Here is a 15316-nt window from a genome sequence, read left to right as displayed (position 1 = left end):
TTTAGACTCAATTTATTACGATCAGACTGCGGATCTTTATGCAGAATCAAATCTTCGCGAACGTGTCTACAAAAATTGAACCTAAATAGGATTCCATTTTATTCTGCAAATATTATAACATCACCTTTACTTTCAACCTTTTTTATATTCTTGCATATTGTTTACATTTTGTAGTTTCTTGGACATTCAAATTTCCTATAAATGCATAAAGATCCACGGTCTAATTATGATATTTGCTTTGATTCTACTATCCTTCTTAGACAAAGTAAACTAGGGAAGTGTCGGAATATTAAAATTACTTGTAAATAGTAAGCGTACGGTAAAGTCCGTGTATTGTACATACTTGTACGTTAGGCGCGAAAGTAGGTACAACGGCTATCAAACGACGCTATCGGGGGATCGGAGCGTTCGGACGATCTCGGCTCGTGCCGATGTCTCACGAAGCGGTCCGAAAGCAAAGCGCGCGGCAGACGGTCTTCGCGCGCCGAGCTATCTGGTTGGCACTTGTGTCGAGTCGGGACACTTGTATTCGAATTGACGTCGCACGTCTCTAGTTTCTACCTCGTTTTGTCCTCGTGTTTCACGTTGAATCGCCACTCGCGACAGTTTCATCGTCGAGTTTTGTGCTCCGTCCGTTTGGAACGCGCGATCGACGCCGGCAGTTTCTTCGCCAAATAAGGAGGTTAAGTCAGTGCGTTTTTTTGTTGTGATGTGCATGAAATCTACGAGCCACTTCAAGATGACGATCGCCTGGGTCTGCCTCATCGGCATCTTGTGTTCTGCGTCAGTTAAAGGTGCGACAGAAGTAACATCTGTACTTTAATTTTCATTTATCTATCGATTCGGAGCAATTTGTCGGAGTTGAAGTTAGAGGTATATAGACGTGTGATATTTTCTCGCGCCGACAGACGTCACGATCAATGGCGTCGATGCGATCGATCGACTTATCGAACTGTTTGAATTCTCGTCTCGATCATTTCGAGCCCACGATACCGTTTTCGATACGGATCTGACTTTTTTCGCGGCAATTACAATATCAGCCGCGTGCTTTCCTTTCGAATAAAATTACTCCTTGCCTTACGAACGTGTTCAGTGTGATTTTTCGTTAAGACATTTCGTTATGTTTGCGATGGAATTGATTTATGTGGATTTGAAAGAAATAATCGATGAGGTATATTGGCGTTGGAGCAAATCTTTTATTCTGTTATTTCTGCAATTATACCTGTGACTTAAGAAATATATTTACAGTGGAAACGAAGAATCTTTATTCTATTTATTAGATAACTATGTCAACGATGATGGAACAACAAGTGTATGTGTGAAAACTGTGATGTGAAAACTTACAGAGAACTTGTCTTAAGTTTGTTGATTGAACAAGGAAAGTGTTTTGAAAATACTCGGCCTAATAATAAATTCGAGTATGGGGATTCTAAATAAAGTTAAAGCTAGCCAATTTAACCAGAAATATAATAATTAAATGACTTGCATTAACAATATTAAGATGACCTGTAGGAAGTAACCTGATTGTTAGATCCGATATATATATATATTTTAATAATAAATTGATGTTTGTGATCTAAACAACATTAAACCTGGTTAATTTAAGACGAATATTACCAAATAAACGAGTTACATTAGTAATATTAATACGAATTTCACTGTCTAAATTGATTGTTCAAATTTATGCTCCCTAATTAAAATTCGTATTCCCATTGAACGAGTATCAGGTTATATTTCTTTCTTTTTTCCGACTGTTCGATATTGTTATCTAATTGAGGATATTGACCATCTCTGACCACGAGTGACCTCGTCCGCTATCTGAAGGTTAACATTGCGTTTAAACGGCGGAAATCGGACATTTAAAAAACATACTGTGTTTAGCAAACACATTGTACGTAATCAAACGCAAGGACGTAACTTGTGCGGGGTTCACGAAATCTGGTATCGTTCCAGTTTCTGTTTGCCGAAACTCGTAGCCGGAGGGGAAAATTATGACTGATCGATACGTAGATACGGATATCGCTAACTACGATTCGACTGATCGTGGGACGTGGCCAGTCCTTGTGGAAATCGTGGCCGATTAGTCAGCGAGACAGACTGGTGCCAGACTGCGAATAAAGTTTTGTCGCGGAGACGATCAAACGAATTACAGCTGTCTCGGTGCGGTGAATTTATTGGTGGGAAACTGCAACAGTAACCTTTACGCGTGTTCCTCTGTTTCTCGTCGCGCGAGACGCGGTAATTCGTAGGATCATTGTTAAGGTCAAGCGTTGTGTACCCGGGATCATGGTCGCGTTAACCTCCTAACTCCGAAATGATTAAACAGCCACCGGGAGAAAGATTCGTTTGCATTTTCGTGCTTATCGAATTATTGATCGATTTACGAAAATAATGTAATAGTTTAAAAATGATTTGACATTTGGAAAATATTTAAGAAGAATAATTTTCTTGTTATTTCGACTGGTGCGTGATAATTTGCAACGAAATGTTCTGGAGCACAATAATAACACTTTCTTTTATTTTCGGTGTGGAAATCTTTCTGTAACGTTTTGAGAATGTAACAGTTTTTAAATTTATATTGCATTTGGGGTCGCAATAAAGTTTTTAAATATTTTTCGAAATGTTTGATGTTGTATAAAATTCGCAGAAAATAATATTAAAAATATTGATGATTTTTAAAACGTGGATGATTCGTGAATTCTGAGTGTGTATAATTTTAACCATTTTGACTACAGTGGAAAAGGAACAAAATTAACAGCGAAAGAAAATAACATTTCAAGCAAATATTTATTTCGAACAATTTTTTGACGAATGCGACACGGGTGTCGTTCAACGCCTCTCGTAATGTTCGATACAAAAATAAACAAATCTTTTATCGCTGAACTACTGCAGTGATTGAATTCAGCCAATTTTACCAAAAATGTTCTAACGAGCTGAGCTTGAAAAATACTTTTGTTTGCGTTACGAATTTCAAATCAGTAACAAAACGTGACCAATAGATTTTATCTACAGCTAAATTAAAAATCCTCCGCGATCTCTCGAACTGAATATTTTGTTATTTTCATGCTCCGCAAGTTATTGTTCTAGTTTCGGTATTCTAGTATCGATTTCAGATTATTCTTGTTCGGCTTCGTGTTCCAATTCTACCATAAGTATTTCTTGATACGATGCGCGCTTCGTACATCGATCTGAATCAGAGTAGAAATTTGGTTAAAGATTCTTCGGTCGAGCAATTCAATGACAACTTTATTCCTCGTGGGAACTTATTTTATTTTTGGATTGAGAAATCGTCGATAGGATTACATCGCTCTCCAAAACTTATTTCAAATTATTCCTCGAATGGTTTGGAAAGTCGAACATGGTTACGGTTATTCGTGGAAACAGTTTTCTTCGAATGCGTATAAGCGGCGCCTTGTCTTTCTCGTAACTTTGACACATTCGCGGCTGATAGCTTATCTCTAGGATTACTTTCCCAAACAGATATTATTTGGAAATTGGAGATTCGAAAGAGTTATCGAGCGCGTACTCTGGAAAACGTCCCGTGTGAATTATGTCATGATAATGGGAAATTTATCATCTCGATGTTCCACTCTGCATTTGAGATAACGTGACGTCTTTCTCCCATTTTGATAATTACAATTTCATCTACTTGGTGTTTTTTTTTATTGCCATTATTATTATAGCATTCGGTGTTTCGTATTTGTTTGTGATACTAATTTCAAATTAGTAACGAAACATGACCCGTAGATTTTATTTATATCCAAATTAAATTTAAAAAATTATTATTAATTAATTAATTAATTTTATGTTTATACCATCCATCCGTATAACGTGCAACAATAGTACGGTGTTATAATTTGTTGCTTCTCTTTTACCGCTATTTGTAATTTTTTCAAAACTTGACTTACAATTGTAATCTTTAACAAACGAATAACAGATCGAGAGTAGTTCGTTCTTCGTTCGTTATTCGAAATATTTATCGAAGCGAGGAGTTTTATACATCTCTGTTTCTAAGTAGCTCATCGAGAATTCTATCCTGTCGAGATTTCATAAATAATGCCTTAATACATTTTCGCATAGAAACTTTGCCGCCTAGGGAAAGTTTGTTACCCTACTTTGGGAATAACATTCAGGGTCAGAATATTTTCTGTGTTGATGGTTTATAAATTTTGCAGTGGCTGGGTAGTATCCTGTTTGAATTCGATTACCATGCAAAACAGACGTCCTCCCTCTTTTCCAACGTTGTATTATTTTTCTCACCGTACCGACGCGCTCGCTACAAAGTAAAACGAAACGGTTACTTTCCCTAGAAGTAGGTATGAAACGGGGCAAGCGTTTGGTATTTATCGATCTAAGTTATGAATACATAATGCTTCGGCATCGAGCAGCCACTGACTTTTGTTATACGTCGCAGCAGTATGACTGGAATAGTCGGCGCTTATTGGCTTCGAGTTCTCTTCCGAGTTTCTTTTTGTTTGATTCGAGCAATCATTCCCATTACATCGACGCAGTCAAAGTAATCGATCAATGCTAGCAATCCTCTACTCCGTTTCATCTATTTTCGGATCTGTAAGGATGGAGAGCACGTAGCTAATCGAGACAAACTACGAAATCATTTCTCTTTTTACTGTTAAACGTGTTTTATGTCCTGATCATGTTTCGAAAGAAATATATTTTTTATAATGTATATGCATATATCTCATACATTACAACTCAATTTCAATTTCATTTGTGGTAATACGAACTGAACCAACGAAATAAATTAACGAAACCTAAATTACGTACACTTATAAATGTTTGTGGGAAATCGAGCACTTTCGAGGAAATATATAAACAACATTCTGGAAGTGCAAAGGGTTAAATATCTTCTCTAACGTAGAACAAATTAAACTAAATCCAATCCATTCATCGTGTACTTGTACGTGTACTAATCACACGTTAGAATATCATAATCATATACGATTCGATTGATATACTCGCGCAAATATTGATTCATCAACAATCATCTTCTTCAAATAAAACAGTAACAAAGCAGGGTGTCGGAAAGTATCATGCCGTATTTGTCTTCGTTACTGTTTTTAGTTACCTTGGCGAACTTTTGCGTAACTGTGTTTCGCACTCTGCTTCCGCTCTAGTACCGTGTATCGATAAACGCGAAGAAGTTGTAATTAAATGTTGGTCAATATAACGTAATAAAAGCACCGTGCACGGTGAAATTCGTGTACTCATTAGTGCTCCGTTATATCATAATGACTCTCGATAAACTTCATTATTAGCGAGAGAGGGAAAACGGTCGACGAAAGTTTCGCGCGACGAAGCGGGTATTCGCGCGCAGGGAATCAAGCGATTTTTAAAGGGTTGTTCCGTGCCAATTTTCGCGTCGGAAAAACGTTTAAAAAAAAAAAAAAAATGAAGCACCTGACGCGCGGCGCAAGAGGGAAACGCGAAGAGCCAAGGTGAAAATTATTGTCCCAGGAAATTACAATCGTGCCCACGTGCATGGCACCGTATATCCGAGGGAAACGCCTAACGTACACGGAAAGTTTAAGGTCACATTTACACGAAATGCCTTTCGCTCTATGCGACTCGTACTTTACTCGTGCTTACCTTGAGCTGTAAAGAAAGGTCGATGCTAATGACGCAATCGAAATAGCTAAAGATAGGAGTTGGGCTGAACGATGCAAATTGTAAGCAATATTGTAGCTCGTTTCGGGTCATGACGATTATATCGACGAGTATCATTTATCGCAGACATAGTTTTCGTCCCTTTAGACTCCGAGGATTTGTTTTATTAAATATACCAAGTCTCGATGAAAGTCCTCTACGGATTATTAATTTACAGAATTAAATATTAATTGAGTTGTTACTGGACGTTGCAGTTCGATTAATTATTATCTCTAGAAATAAATAATCCGAAAAGAGTTCTCGTTGATTTCGAAAACGTTTATTTGATTAAATTCTCTCGGGCTACAAATATTAGTTACTTTTATTTATCGACGGGCATTCTGCTACTCGATATTTATTTGCAATTTTCTTGTTGCATTTCTTATCATCGGTTAAGTGTAATAAAACGTTTTTATTTGTACCATCGAGGACAGTTTTAAAATAGACAAATGATACTTCGACGTTTCGATTTTTGATTCGTGTCTTCTTCGGGAATCGGAAATACGATCTAAGGATTTTAAACATTTTTGCAAGTTTAAAATGGTTTAGATACGTATAAATATAAACACCTTTACACATTTCATGAAAATAAATGTTACAGTGTTCGTTGATAAATGCCTCTGCACGATTTAATGAAGGCAACAGTTTAATTTCATAGTTGCATTGATTAATTCCCGCCAAAGGCCTAGTCTTTTCTACACGTTTGATGTAAATCTTCAAGAATGCTATCGAAAGCCGTCTTTGACGTCATTTCAACGCTTACATTGTATATATTGCTGGATAGTATTAAGTCGCTTCGTTATAAACAATTCTTAACTCAAATATACAGAGTTCCATGAATATTTTTATAAATACTATGTTCATTAAACTTTTATTTTATTTACACAGGATCCACTGCTATTTCATAGCTTCACAAATATTGAAGTTAAACTTTCCAGTTTTTCGAGAAGGCAAGCATATTCATGGATCAAATCATTCTTAAAACCCGAACACTGAAATTTTTACATTTTCAAGAAATTATCTTTGCTTCTCGCTACTTTCTGAACTTTTGAGCATCATCCCCTACATTCATGTTAAAACGAATACGAAAACTCCGACCACAGTTCGGTGGCTTTCCCTTGCCACCGCCAAAGAAGTAAGAACGATGCGCGACCACATCCTCTTTCGCGAGTGGATATTGATTCCAAAGATTCGGTGAGTCAACGTTGATCGATGGGCGCGAGTCATCCGACCAAGGATAAGGTCTCGAGCATTTGTCTTTTGCGCAGAATACGCAAGCTATATGCAGATCGCTTCAGGGTCTAGATAATCCAGTTTCGCGACCCACGCATACCAATAGCAGAGGTGGTTAATGTACGACCTACGGTCGGTCAGAGACCCCCATCAATTCTCCGAGCTATTCTACGAAAATTACCGAGTTAAAAGGAGGGGATTTTATCGAGACAATCGCGGCCTGAATTCAGCAAAAAGGGATATTAAAATTTAATAATGCGGTGCAGCGAATGGTAGCACGGATTTTGGGCATGTTTCATTCGAAATTTTCATTCTCAACACCGGAGTATTAATTCGAGATTAAGACTCTATCAAATTGTTACAGAATCCGCCCCTCCTCTGACGTACAATAATATCGTAGACTAAACTTATTTAAAATTCTAGAATTTTACCTATTTAGAATTCTATTTAAAATTCATTGCTAACGCAACTCGTTTTTTTTCGTAGCATATGTGTTTGATTTTCTATATTTTAATTTCCGTTCGTAATACATATCGCAGAGTTCACGATATTGGTAATGCTTTATCGCGATTAATACCGTAGAAGGGTAATAAAGAACATTCTCAATCGTAATCTGCCATAGATAAATGTCAAAACTTATCTATCACGGAAAACAAAAACGTAGTTTTATCGCTATCGGTACGTTGATAAAGACTTATGGTAACGGTGTTCTTTGAGGTCTCGAAGAAGTGATACTAGTTTTGATACGTCGAAGAAAATAATAAAAAGACGTCCATCAGCTCGAAGCTCGTTGATTTAATTGATCGCAATCATACGAGCGGTATGCCGCGTTAGACAGGCAAATTTGTTTCAGAAGAACGTTGGTTATGTCATGCATCTCGTAACAGAATGACGATCTAATTGCTATACTCCCGATGCAACTAGAAAGGCTCCTTATAACGCATGTTCGTGCTTGTAGACTTACGACACGTGAAATTTCTGATACATAGACAGCGTGCGTCGGTGGGTGGTTTTACACATGCTGTACGCATTTCGACATTCAGCGTTCTTCTTTTCTCTATTCAATTAAACAGCACGGAAAGGCGTGAGTACGACTTGGTTAGCAGTTTCATACTCAAACTGCGTTACTCCAAAAATTGATCGACGTTTAAGTCTATGACGAAGGTCTTCAGAACAGTTATTAGTCGTTTAGTGTAATTAAAATAATTCCTTTAATTTCATGTTAACCTTTCTGTCGTTTCTTTTTGAGAAAATAATTTTGTAACACGATTTCAACGTCTCTGGTTGAATATTATATATAGTAGTGGTCAGGTGGTGTTAATCGCAGAAGAATATCGTTCGAATTACTATTTGAACGACAGCTTGTTATTTCTACACGTTATTTTTTCAAATAATTCTAATCTAAACTTTGTTCTCACCAGCATTATTCTTCTGATATTTATTACATGCATATTGTAATCATGTTAGATTTTTAATACACAATTTTCTCGATCAGAAGACCTTCGTCCAATAAATCTTGATTTTAACATTGTTCCCATAAGGAGTGACTACTTCTCGTAGCGATTAACCGAGGTTGTACGCTATCGAGCAAACTAATTACTATATATTAATTTTCATTCGTGAAATCGCTGTTCCCATCAGATACCGGGTGATCGGACTTGAAACGATTGCATCGGAAGATAAGAGGTAGCACCGCAACGGAGAATTTTGTAATTAGTGTCGATGATGATTACAAACAGTGCAAAAAGTGACAGCGAGCGACGAGCTTACCGGCAGTCCGTTGTTCTATGTACGCAAAATGATTCATCTCTTACTAGTATACCGTGGAATGCGGGCTTACGTTTTATCCTTGCAATACGTAATGTGATGATTCGCTAAATGCCTTACCCCGTTTAACTATCGGGTTTGCAATAACCTCCATCGTTATTCTTGAAGTATAACCGAAGAGCCTCGTACCTCACAGACTATTACCAGTTACTTATTCTAGATGGTTCTTCCCCGTTGGAAGAACTTAGCCTTCAGCTTTACTTTTTACTTTCATCTAAGCACGCATTCGAGGATAGGTTTTAGTATCATAATAGCATTCTTGCCGCGCCCTCGTCTCTTACGCACTCGGGTAATTTAATTTCCCTGGATTGTACGTGTGCATATTAAGTGTGCGGAATAAAGACGTTTAAATGTAATGAAAATTAGAACCTAACTTGTTTATATTTCTCACGGGCGTTAAAGCTACTTCGAGCTTATCGTTTCGGTGCTCCATTTTTAGTTCTATCGTTTCACTTAAACAAGAAGTTCGTCGTAACGATGTATATATACATTCTAATATGATACTATCTATGTTGTTGACACCGTTCGTCTGCGCAGCTTGAATTTTCTTTTTCTTTTATTTGTAACTTCATTTGCGAGCAAGGCACGGTTTGACAAATAGATAATAATTCTCATTTTCACATGGTTTCCCGTTGTAACGTAACGTTCCCTTCGATCGGTTCGCGCACACCTATCGCGACGATTATGTATTCTTGCGTCGCGACGTATTTGCATAAGTGTTGGACGGTTCGATGGCACACGAATTGAACGGTGCTTGCGTAAAGGCACGTAACGTTTCGTCACAATTGCGACCTACTCTTTGGGTCGTTGACACGGGTTCCCCTTGGACGGATCGTGCTCTCCGACCTAACAAAGGCCCTTTCGTGGGCCAAAGGCATCGCTGGTTGCCGTCGACCCATGTCGAAGGGCTCGAAACTACCTTAAAGAGGCAGGCGGTCAAAGTCGTGCCCGTGCGAGTCATTTGGATGCGGCGGGAAGAAGGTGAAACGCCCCGTGAAGAAAAGTTACGTGGCAGGTGCGTTCCCCGTTTGCGTGTACACACACACACACACGGCAACGCACACACGCCAACCACGGGAGTAGAACATGTGTACACGTCTATGACGACCAACAGGTTCTCCCTGGAACAGGTTTCGGTGCCTATTTTCGGTCCTCCTCCGCTGCCTAAACTCCTCAAATTACGTTCAACCGAGGCAGTCTCTTGCCACGCTCTCGGCCCTTTCTTTTCCTTATCCTTGACATGGTACCTGTGGTCTCGACGAACCCACAGTAATTAAAACGTGAGGATTATGGTCCCCCTTCTTATGTATTATTATACGGGACATCGTTCCCGAAGGGAGCTGCACCTGCGAGCGTTTTCATGTTTGGAAGATTGGAAATCTTCAATATTATTCCATTTCTGCATCTCTGGATAAAAATAAAAATAAAAAATAAGAGTGTAGTTGTTAATTCTATTTCCAATTCATATTTATTATGTGGGAGGTTTATGGCTCATCGTTCTATAAATTGGGTTTTCATGATTGTAACCGTCATCGATTTGTCTGACACGAATTTCTAATCGATAGTGAAATATCGCATCTAAAAAATTTTGATGACTAAATCTGAATTCCATCCAGGGGTATTCGCTCCAGCCTTTAATATTACTCACGTGGCCGATTCGTCACGCTCAGCATCCATGGAAGCATACAAAGTATCCACGATTAGGGTCATCGCATCGTCGTCAAACTTTCTATGTGTGATAAAGTATCAAAAACTTTGGCATTTGCTTCGGTATATTAGAAAGAGCAAAACGAACGTAACGCATCCATCTGGATTATAAATGTCGCGAGTTCAGGCGTTTATGTAAAGTAGATGCATTAGTTTCATGCCATTAATGAGATGAATTTATGTCGCGAATGATCGATACGAGGAAGAAGTATTATTCACTGTGCCGCGAGTCACGCAACTTAAAGAAACACGAAATTGAACTATTTCTCGCTTCTCCTGTTTGTATATTCATCTTTTTATCAAGTTAATGAATAATTAAGAAAGATTGTATATTTGAATCGCGACTGAGCTAGCAATGACGTTATTCTTTCTGCGAATGCAATGTGCACTGTGTGTTTTTTTTTTTTAATTAAATCACGTGTTTCTCTAATTCTACGTATCTTCAAGTTGATCCATGTAAGAGAATAAGATAAAGCATTTTAAAACCGAGTACCTTACAGTGTATATGAACTGTTTCAATTACTCATATCCTATAGTCCAGATGCACAGACATTTGGTACGTTACTATATTTATATCGTAAATTTATATAAATGAAAAGTAAATCTTGCACGTTTGTATAGAGAAACACAGTCAATTTTCAGAAGAGGCATCGGAAAATTGCTTTGAAATTGCTGATGGTTGACGTTTAGAAAAATTGTCGTAGTGTCGAGGGTTAATTGTGGGTGGTTAAAGAGACGAAAGGAAGGATATTGACCCGATCCTAAAGAGCACATGGTCACGGAAAGGGACCTCGTAAAGTGCACGCGAACCAAACGCTCGCACGCTCGCAACTTTCCCTCCTGATGGTTACGCAATAGAATTCATTGTACGCAGCTCCGTTAGCCGTCAGTCTGGTCGTTTCACGGCGAAACCTTTAAAATTTTTACAACTTCCACGTATTATTTACCGAACAGTTGGACAGTAATATCAATTTAACACGGTGGGTATTTTCTTCGTCAAATAATCACTTCCACGCGTTCGTCCGTTTGATTTCAGACTTTGTTTGTCGAAACCTCTTTCAATCTTTCCATGAAGAGCAAAAAAAAAAAAAGATAAATAAATTTATACAGCAATGTGGTCATTTATCTATACTCTGCTTTATTTTTAGATAGTTTACGATGCACTAAATCCACTTTATTATCGTGCCCTCAAAAATAATATTGTCGAGGTAGGAGAAATAAAAATTACACATCCATTTTATTTTTGGAGAGTTTATGGTAAACTATAAATACATGTTATTACTATGTTTTTGAAGCGACATTTCTCGAGATAGGAGAAACAGAAATTACGTGTACTCTAATTTTATCTTTGGACAGTTTACGACGAACTAAGTACATTTGATCTCGAGAAAGGAGAAATAACAGGTACACGAATCATGAAAGGTTAGCGTTTCTCGAGAATGAACACCAGCAGCCTGTGAATGATTTTTCCTCGAACGATTCAATTACGGGTCTCGCGAAATCGCGAATTCTGCGAAAGAATTTCAAGTTAATTATAAACATACCATGGTTTCTGCAACCGTACCGAGTCAGTTTTCTCTGTTGCGAATGCAATCGCGAACGAGAACCGCGCACGATGCAGCGCGTACATAGGCAGCTTGCCAAGTTCCTTTTTGATCAGGGATTTGCACGGTATACCGTCTTGATTTTATGGACGCCTCGGAAATCTTTTCGATTCGCGTGAGAGGTAGGGAGGACTCGCGATTTCCTCGTCAGCATCGGATAACTTCGTTGGCAAAGGGTATCGATGAGGGCGATTTGTGGCTTGAAATTCTTTCGAGGAAATTCAATCGTTTTTGTTTGTATTACGAGAATACTATGAAAACATTGTTAAGCATCGTTCTGTATTTTATTATTATATTTTTATTTATTAACGGGAGTACCTTTCAATACAAGGGATTATTACATATTATAAATACAAAAACAAAGTTAAAAAGTACAATTACGTTTCATTTTAAAGCCAAAGCTAAAATATTATCTATTAGAAATAAGTAATTATGCACGTATTCGTGTCCGATTCTCGTGAAACGCGGTTTTCCCATCGGGATTACGAGGGAAAAATATAAATTGGAATATTAAATACGTAATTGGTCGAGCATATGGGGTCAGGGAGCGAAATAACTTTAACGATAGCTGGTGCTGGTTCGAGTTTAACGGCGTTTGTTTTACGCAGCCGCGGTATCGAAAATGTATCGCGCGAGATAAATATCGGTTACGTAATCTGCATTGCAAATACGATTCACGTTCGACGCTTTCTTCTTCCAGCGTACGCGTCGTTTTTCCGTCGAATGTGAGCCGATTCGGAACGGGGAAGCTTCGGGTTCTTCTTGATAAGATCGTCTGTATTCAAATTTAGCGAATGTCGGGTAATTTGTGGCAACTTGAATCCCTCGATATCACAGAAGCGCTATGCGTGCAGCTAAGTCCCAGTAAAAATCATACAGAGCAAACGTTGGCTTACTATAGTTACGGGATAAGGATTTTCGTATACCATGAGTCACTAATCTCTAACTTAGTAATACTTGTTCGTTACGCATACGGAGGATCAGGAAGCAGATAGTAGTATGTATACGTGTGTTTCATTGCTGCGTTCTCCAAACTGTGTTCCGCGCGGCGCGAACAGGTGTTCCGTGAGAAATCGTAATTGGTAAAGAAGAAATAAATTAATGTCGCGCATATGTATACGTTTATTTTTAGATTTTTTTTGTTTTTCTTGAAGTAAAATGCATTTCAGTAATTGAATAACATTGATGTGTTTGATAAGGTTATTTTCATCACGGTAATATTTAGAATTCTGTATAGATCTTTTAAATATCCGTTTTTTGTTTGGGTAATCTTCAAACATGTAGATACATGATACATGTAGCGTATCAAATAATCAAGATTTGTCTATGATACATTTTGGTTTAAATTGAAATTTCAATCGTGGATCGAAATTATATCTCACGATGATCGCTTAAAAGTTCATTCGGATAGCTATTCAGTCGAGTGAACGTGTCTAGCAAATTATTTTCTTATTTTAATCTTCTCTCGGAATACTATAATCGCTACATGTAATTAAATTTGTCCTTATCTATTACTTCGACAAAAATTTATATTAATACTTTTATACAAATAAATTTAATCACCTTGTCTCCACCCATTATATATTTTATCCGATTGAAGTTTCTCTGGGGCTTCCAGGCGTGAATTAAAAACGCGTCCCCCCGTAAATCTGTTTAGTTGAATCGCGCGTGTATCTTTGTCGGAATCTTGTACGCGCGACTTGGCGATGACTTTTACGAACGTCACTGAGCGGAATGTGTGCAACAGAGGCACGCACGTGTTGCACGTCAGCATAAACCGTGTAACAGTTATGGGCAGCAACGGGTTTCCCTCTGAATTCACGAGGTTCTTGTACGAGACCGTGTAAGCCCAAGAGAAACGAGCGACGGCCTCGAGCTGGCTCCCGGTAATGCTGGAAAGTACGTTTTCCAAGCGGCACCGTCCATTCTGAATCTGTATGATAGATCTGCGCACGTGCAACACTTATCACCCGTGGAATATACCTTTTTCCTGGAACGAGGTCGACGCTTATTGTTCTCGCAAACTTCGGAGCTTGCGACCAGCTACCCGTTGATGGACTGACCCTCGCTTCGACGGTTCCCGCGTTACGCTCGTAGCTTTCAATTGAATCTATCCGCGTCGGCGATACGCACCAGCCGCTCCGAATCTATCCCATATAACACAGCCAACGATTGGCAAGGTCGCCGTACAGCTCGGATTGTCATGGGGTTACGCCATTTTCATGACGGAAACAAACTGATAGGTTTGCTTTTACATAATCGTAAATAAGGGGTTAGTCGTTTATTTTTACCAGTTTCGAGACAACTTTCATGATTTTGTTGCAACCAAAGTAATTGACGTAATTTTAAAAAATTTCGTACGTTTATTTATATAGAAGAATGTACTATACTTTGCGTGAAATTTACGAATAAAAATTTGAAAAATGACACGAACAGATCAATTTATTTGAATGTTAGATATTCCGTGTCACGACAGGTGGAATAGAATGTTAACGCGATAGTGTCCGCTCTGATGGTCCCAACTAATGAAAAATGATTTTGTTTTATTCGCTGTGATTGTGGTTGTCAATGGAACTATCGTTTCGCTTAAACAAGAAGTTCGTTCTAACGATTCTGTTATCTATGCGTGCACCTTTATTTTACAACTATTTTAACCTCTTCGCGCTTTTGGCCACATACGCGAACCTTGAAAAACACGAGAGGCGAATCGCTTCGAAATCGATTCACCTTGAAGTCTAATCGTCCAAGAAAAGAAGTTTATTCCACGTGTACGATTTATTTTTCCATGCAGAGACGTATTATTCACAATTTTGTCGCTCATTTCGGAACGCTTCGTGCTGGGGCCAGGACACGTATTTGCATTTTGCATTAAACATTACAAGTCGAGTGAAAAGTCCCACGTGTCGCATGTCGGGACGATGAATATTGCATCGACCGGGACATTCGTACATCCACGTTTACCCCAGCAATCGAAATAAATAGAACGGGTGAAGGAGCGAGGGAAACTTCAGCCCCGATCCGTGAAAGGCAATCCTTCCCCGTACGTAGGGATTCTAAATTATGCCGGGCATATTTTGCGATTTGCCGTGGAACGGCATCCGGTTGATCGATTTTCTGTCGGAAAAAATATGATACTGATCTACGAGGGGGCGCCCTACTCGACTCCAATTCCCAAGAGGTCTAGTCCCGTGGTGTATAACAGTGCACTGATCTGTAAGTCGGCCTGCACGCTGCTCCCTTCGCCGTCTGCGTACGCGCGTATATGTCCACGTGCCCCACGT

At 38.7% G+C, this 15316-nt stretch overlaps 1 protein-coding gene across 3 annotated transcripts in view; it reads left to right on the top strand.

The window, feature by feature from the left end:
- Positions 1-461: 461 nt before the first annotated feature.
- Positions 462-15316, top strand: part of LOC128889066 (fasciclin-3) — a 434295-nt gene continuing 419440 nt past the window's right edge. For all 3 annotated transcript variants that reach the window (XM_054146384.1, XM_054146383.1, XM_054146385.1), the window contains exon 1: positions 462-794. In XM_054146384.1, the coding sequence (XP_054002359.1) occupies positions 710-794 (85 nt within the window). In that variant the 5' untranslated portion in view covers positions 462-709. The remainder of the gene's footprint in view (positions 795-15316) is intronic.

This window comes from Hylaeus anthracinus, unplaced genomic scaffold, assembly GCF_026225885.1.
Source record: "Hylaeus anthracinus isolate JK02 unplaced genomic scaffold, UHH_iyHylAnth1.0_haploid 11994, whole genome shotgun sequence".
Taxonomy (NCBI): domain Eukaryota; kingdom Metazoa; phylum Arthropoda; class Insecta; order Hymenoptera; family Colletidae; genus Hylaeus; species Hylaeus anthracinus.
Note: the sequence above shows the minus strand (reverse complement) of the source record. Positions and strands in the feature narration are given on the sequence as shown.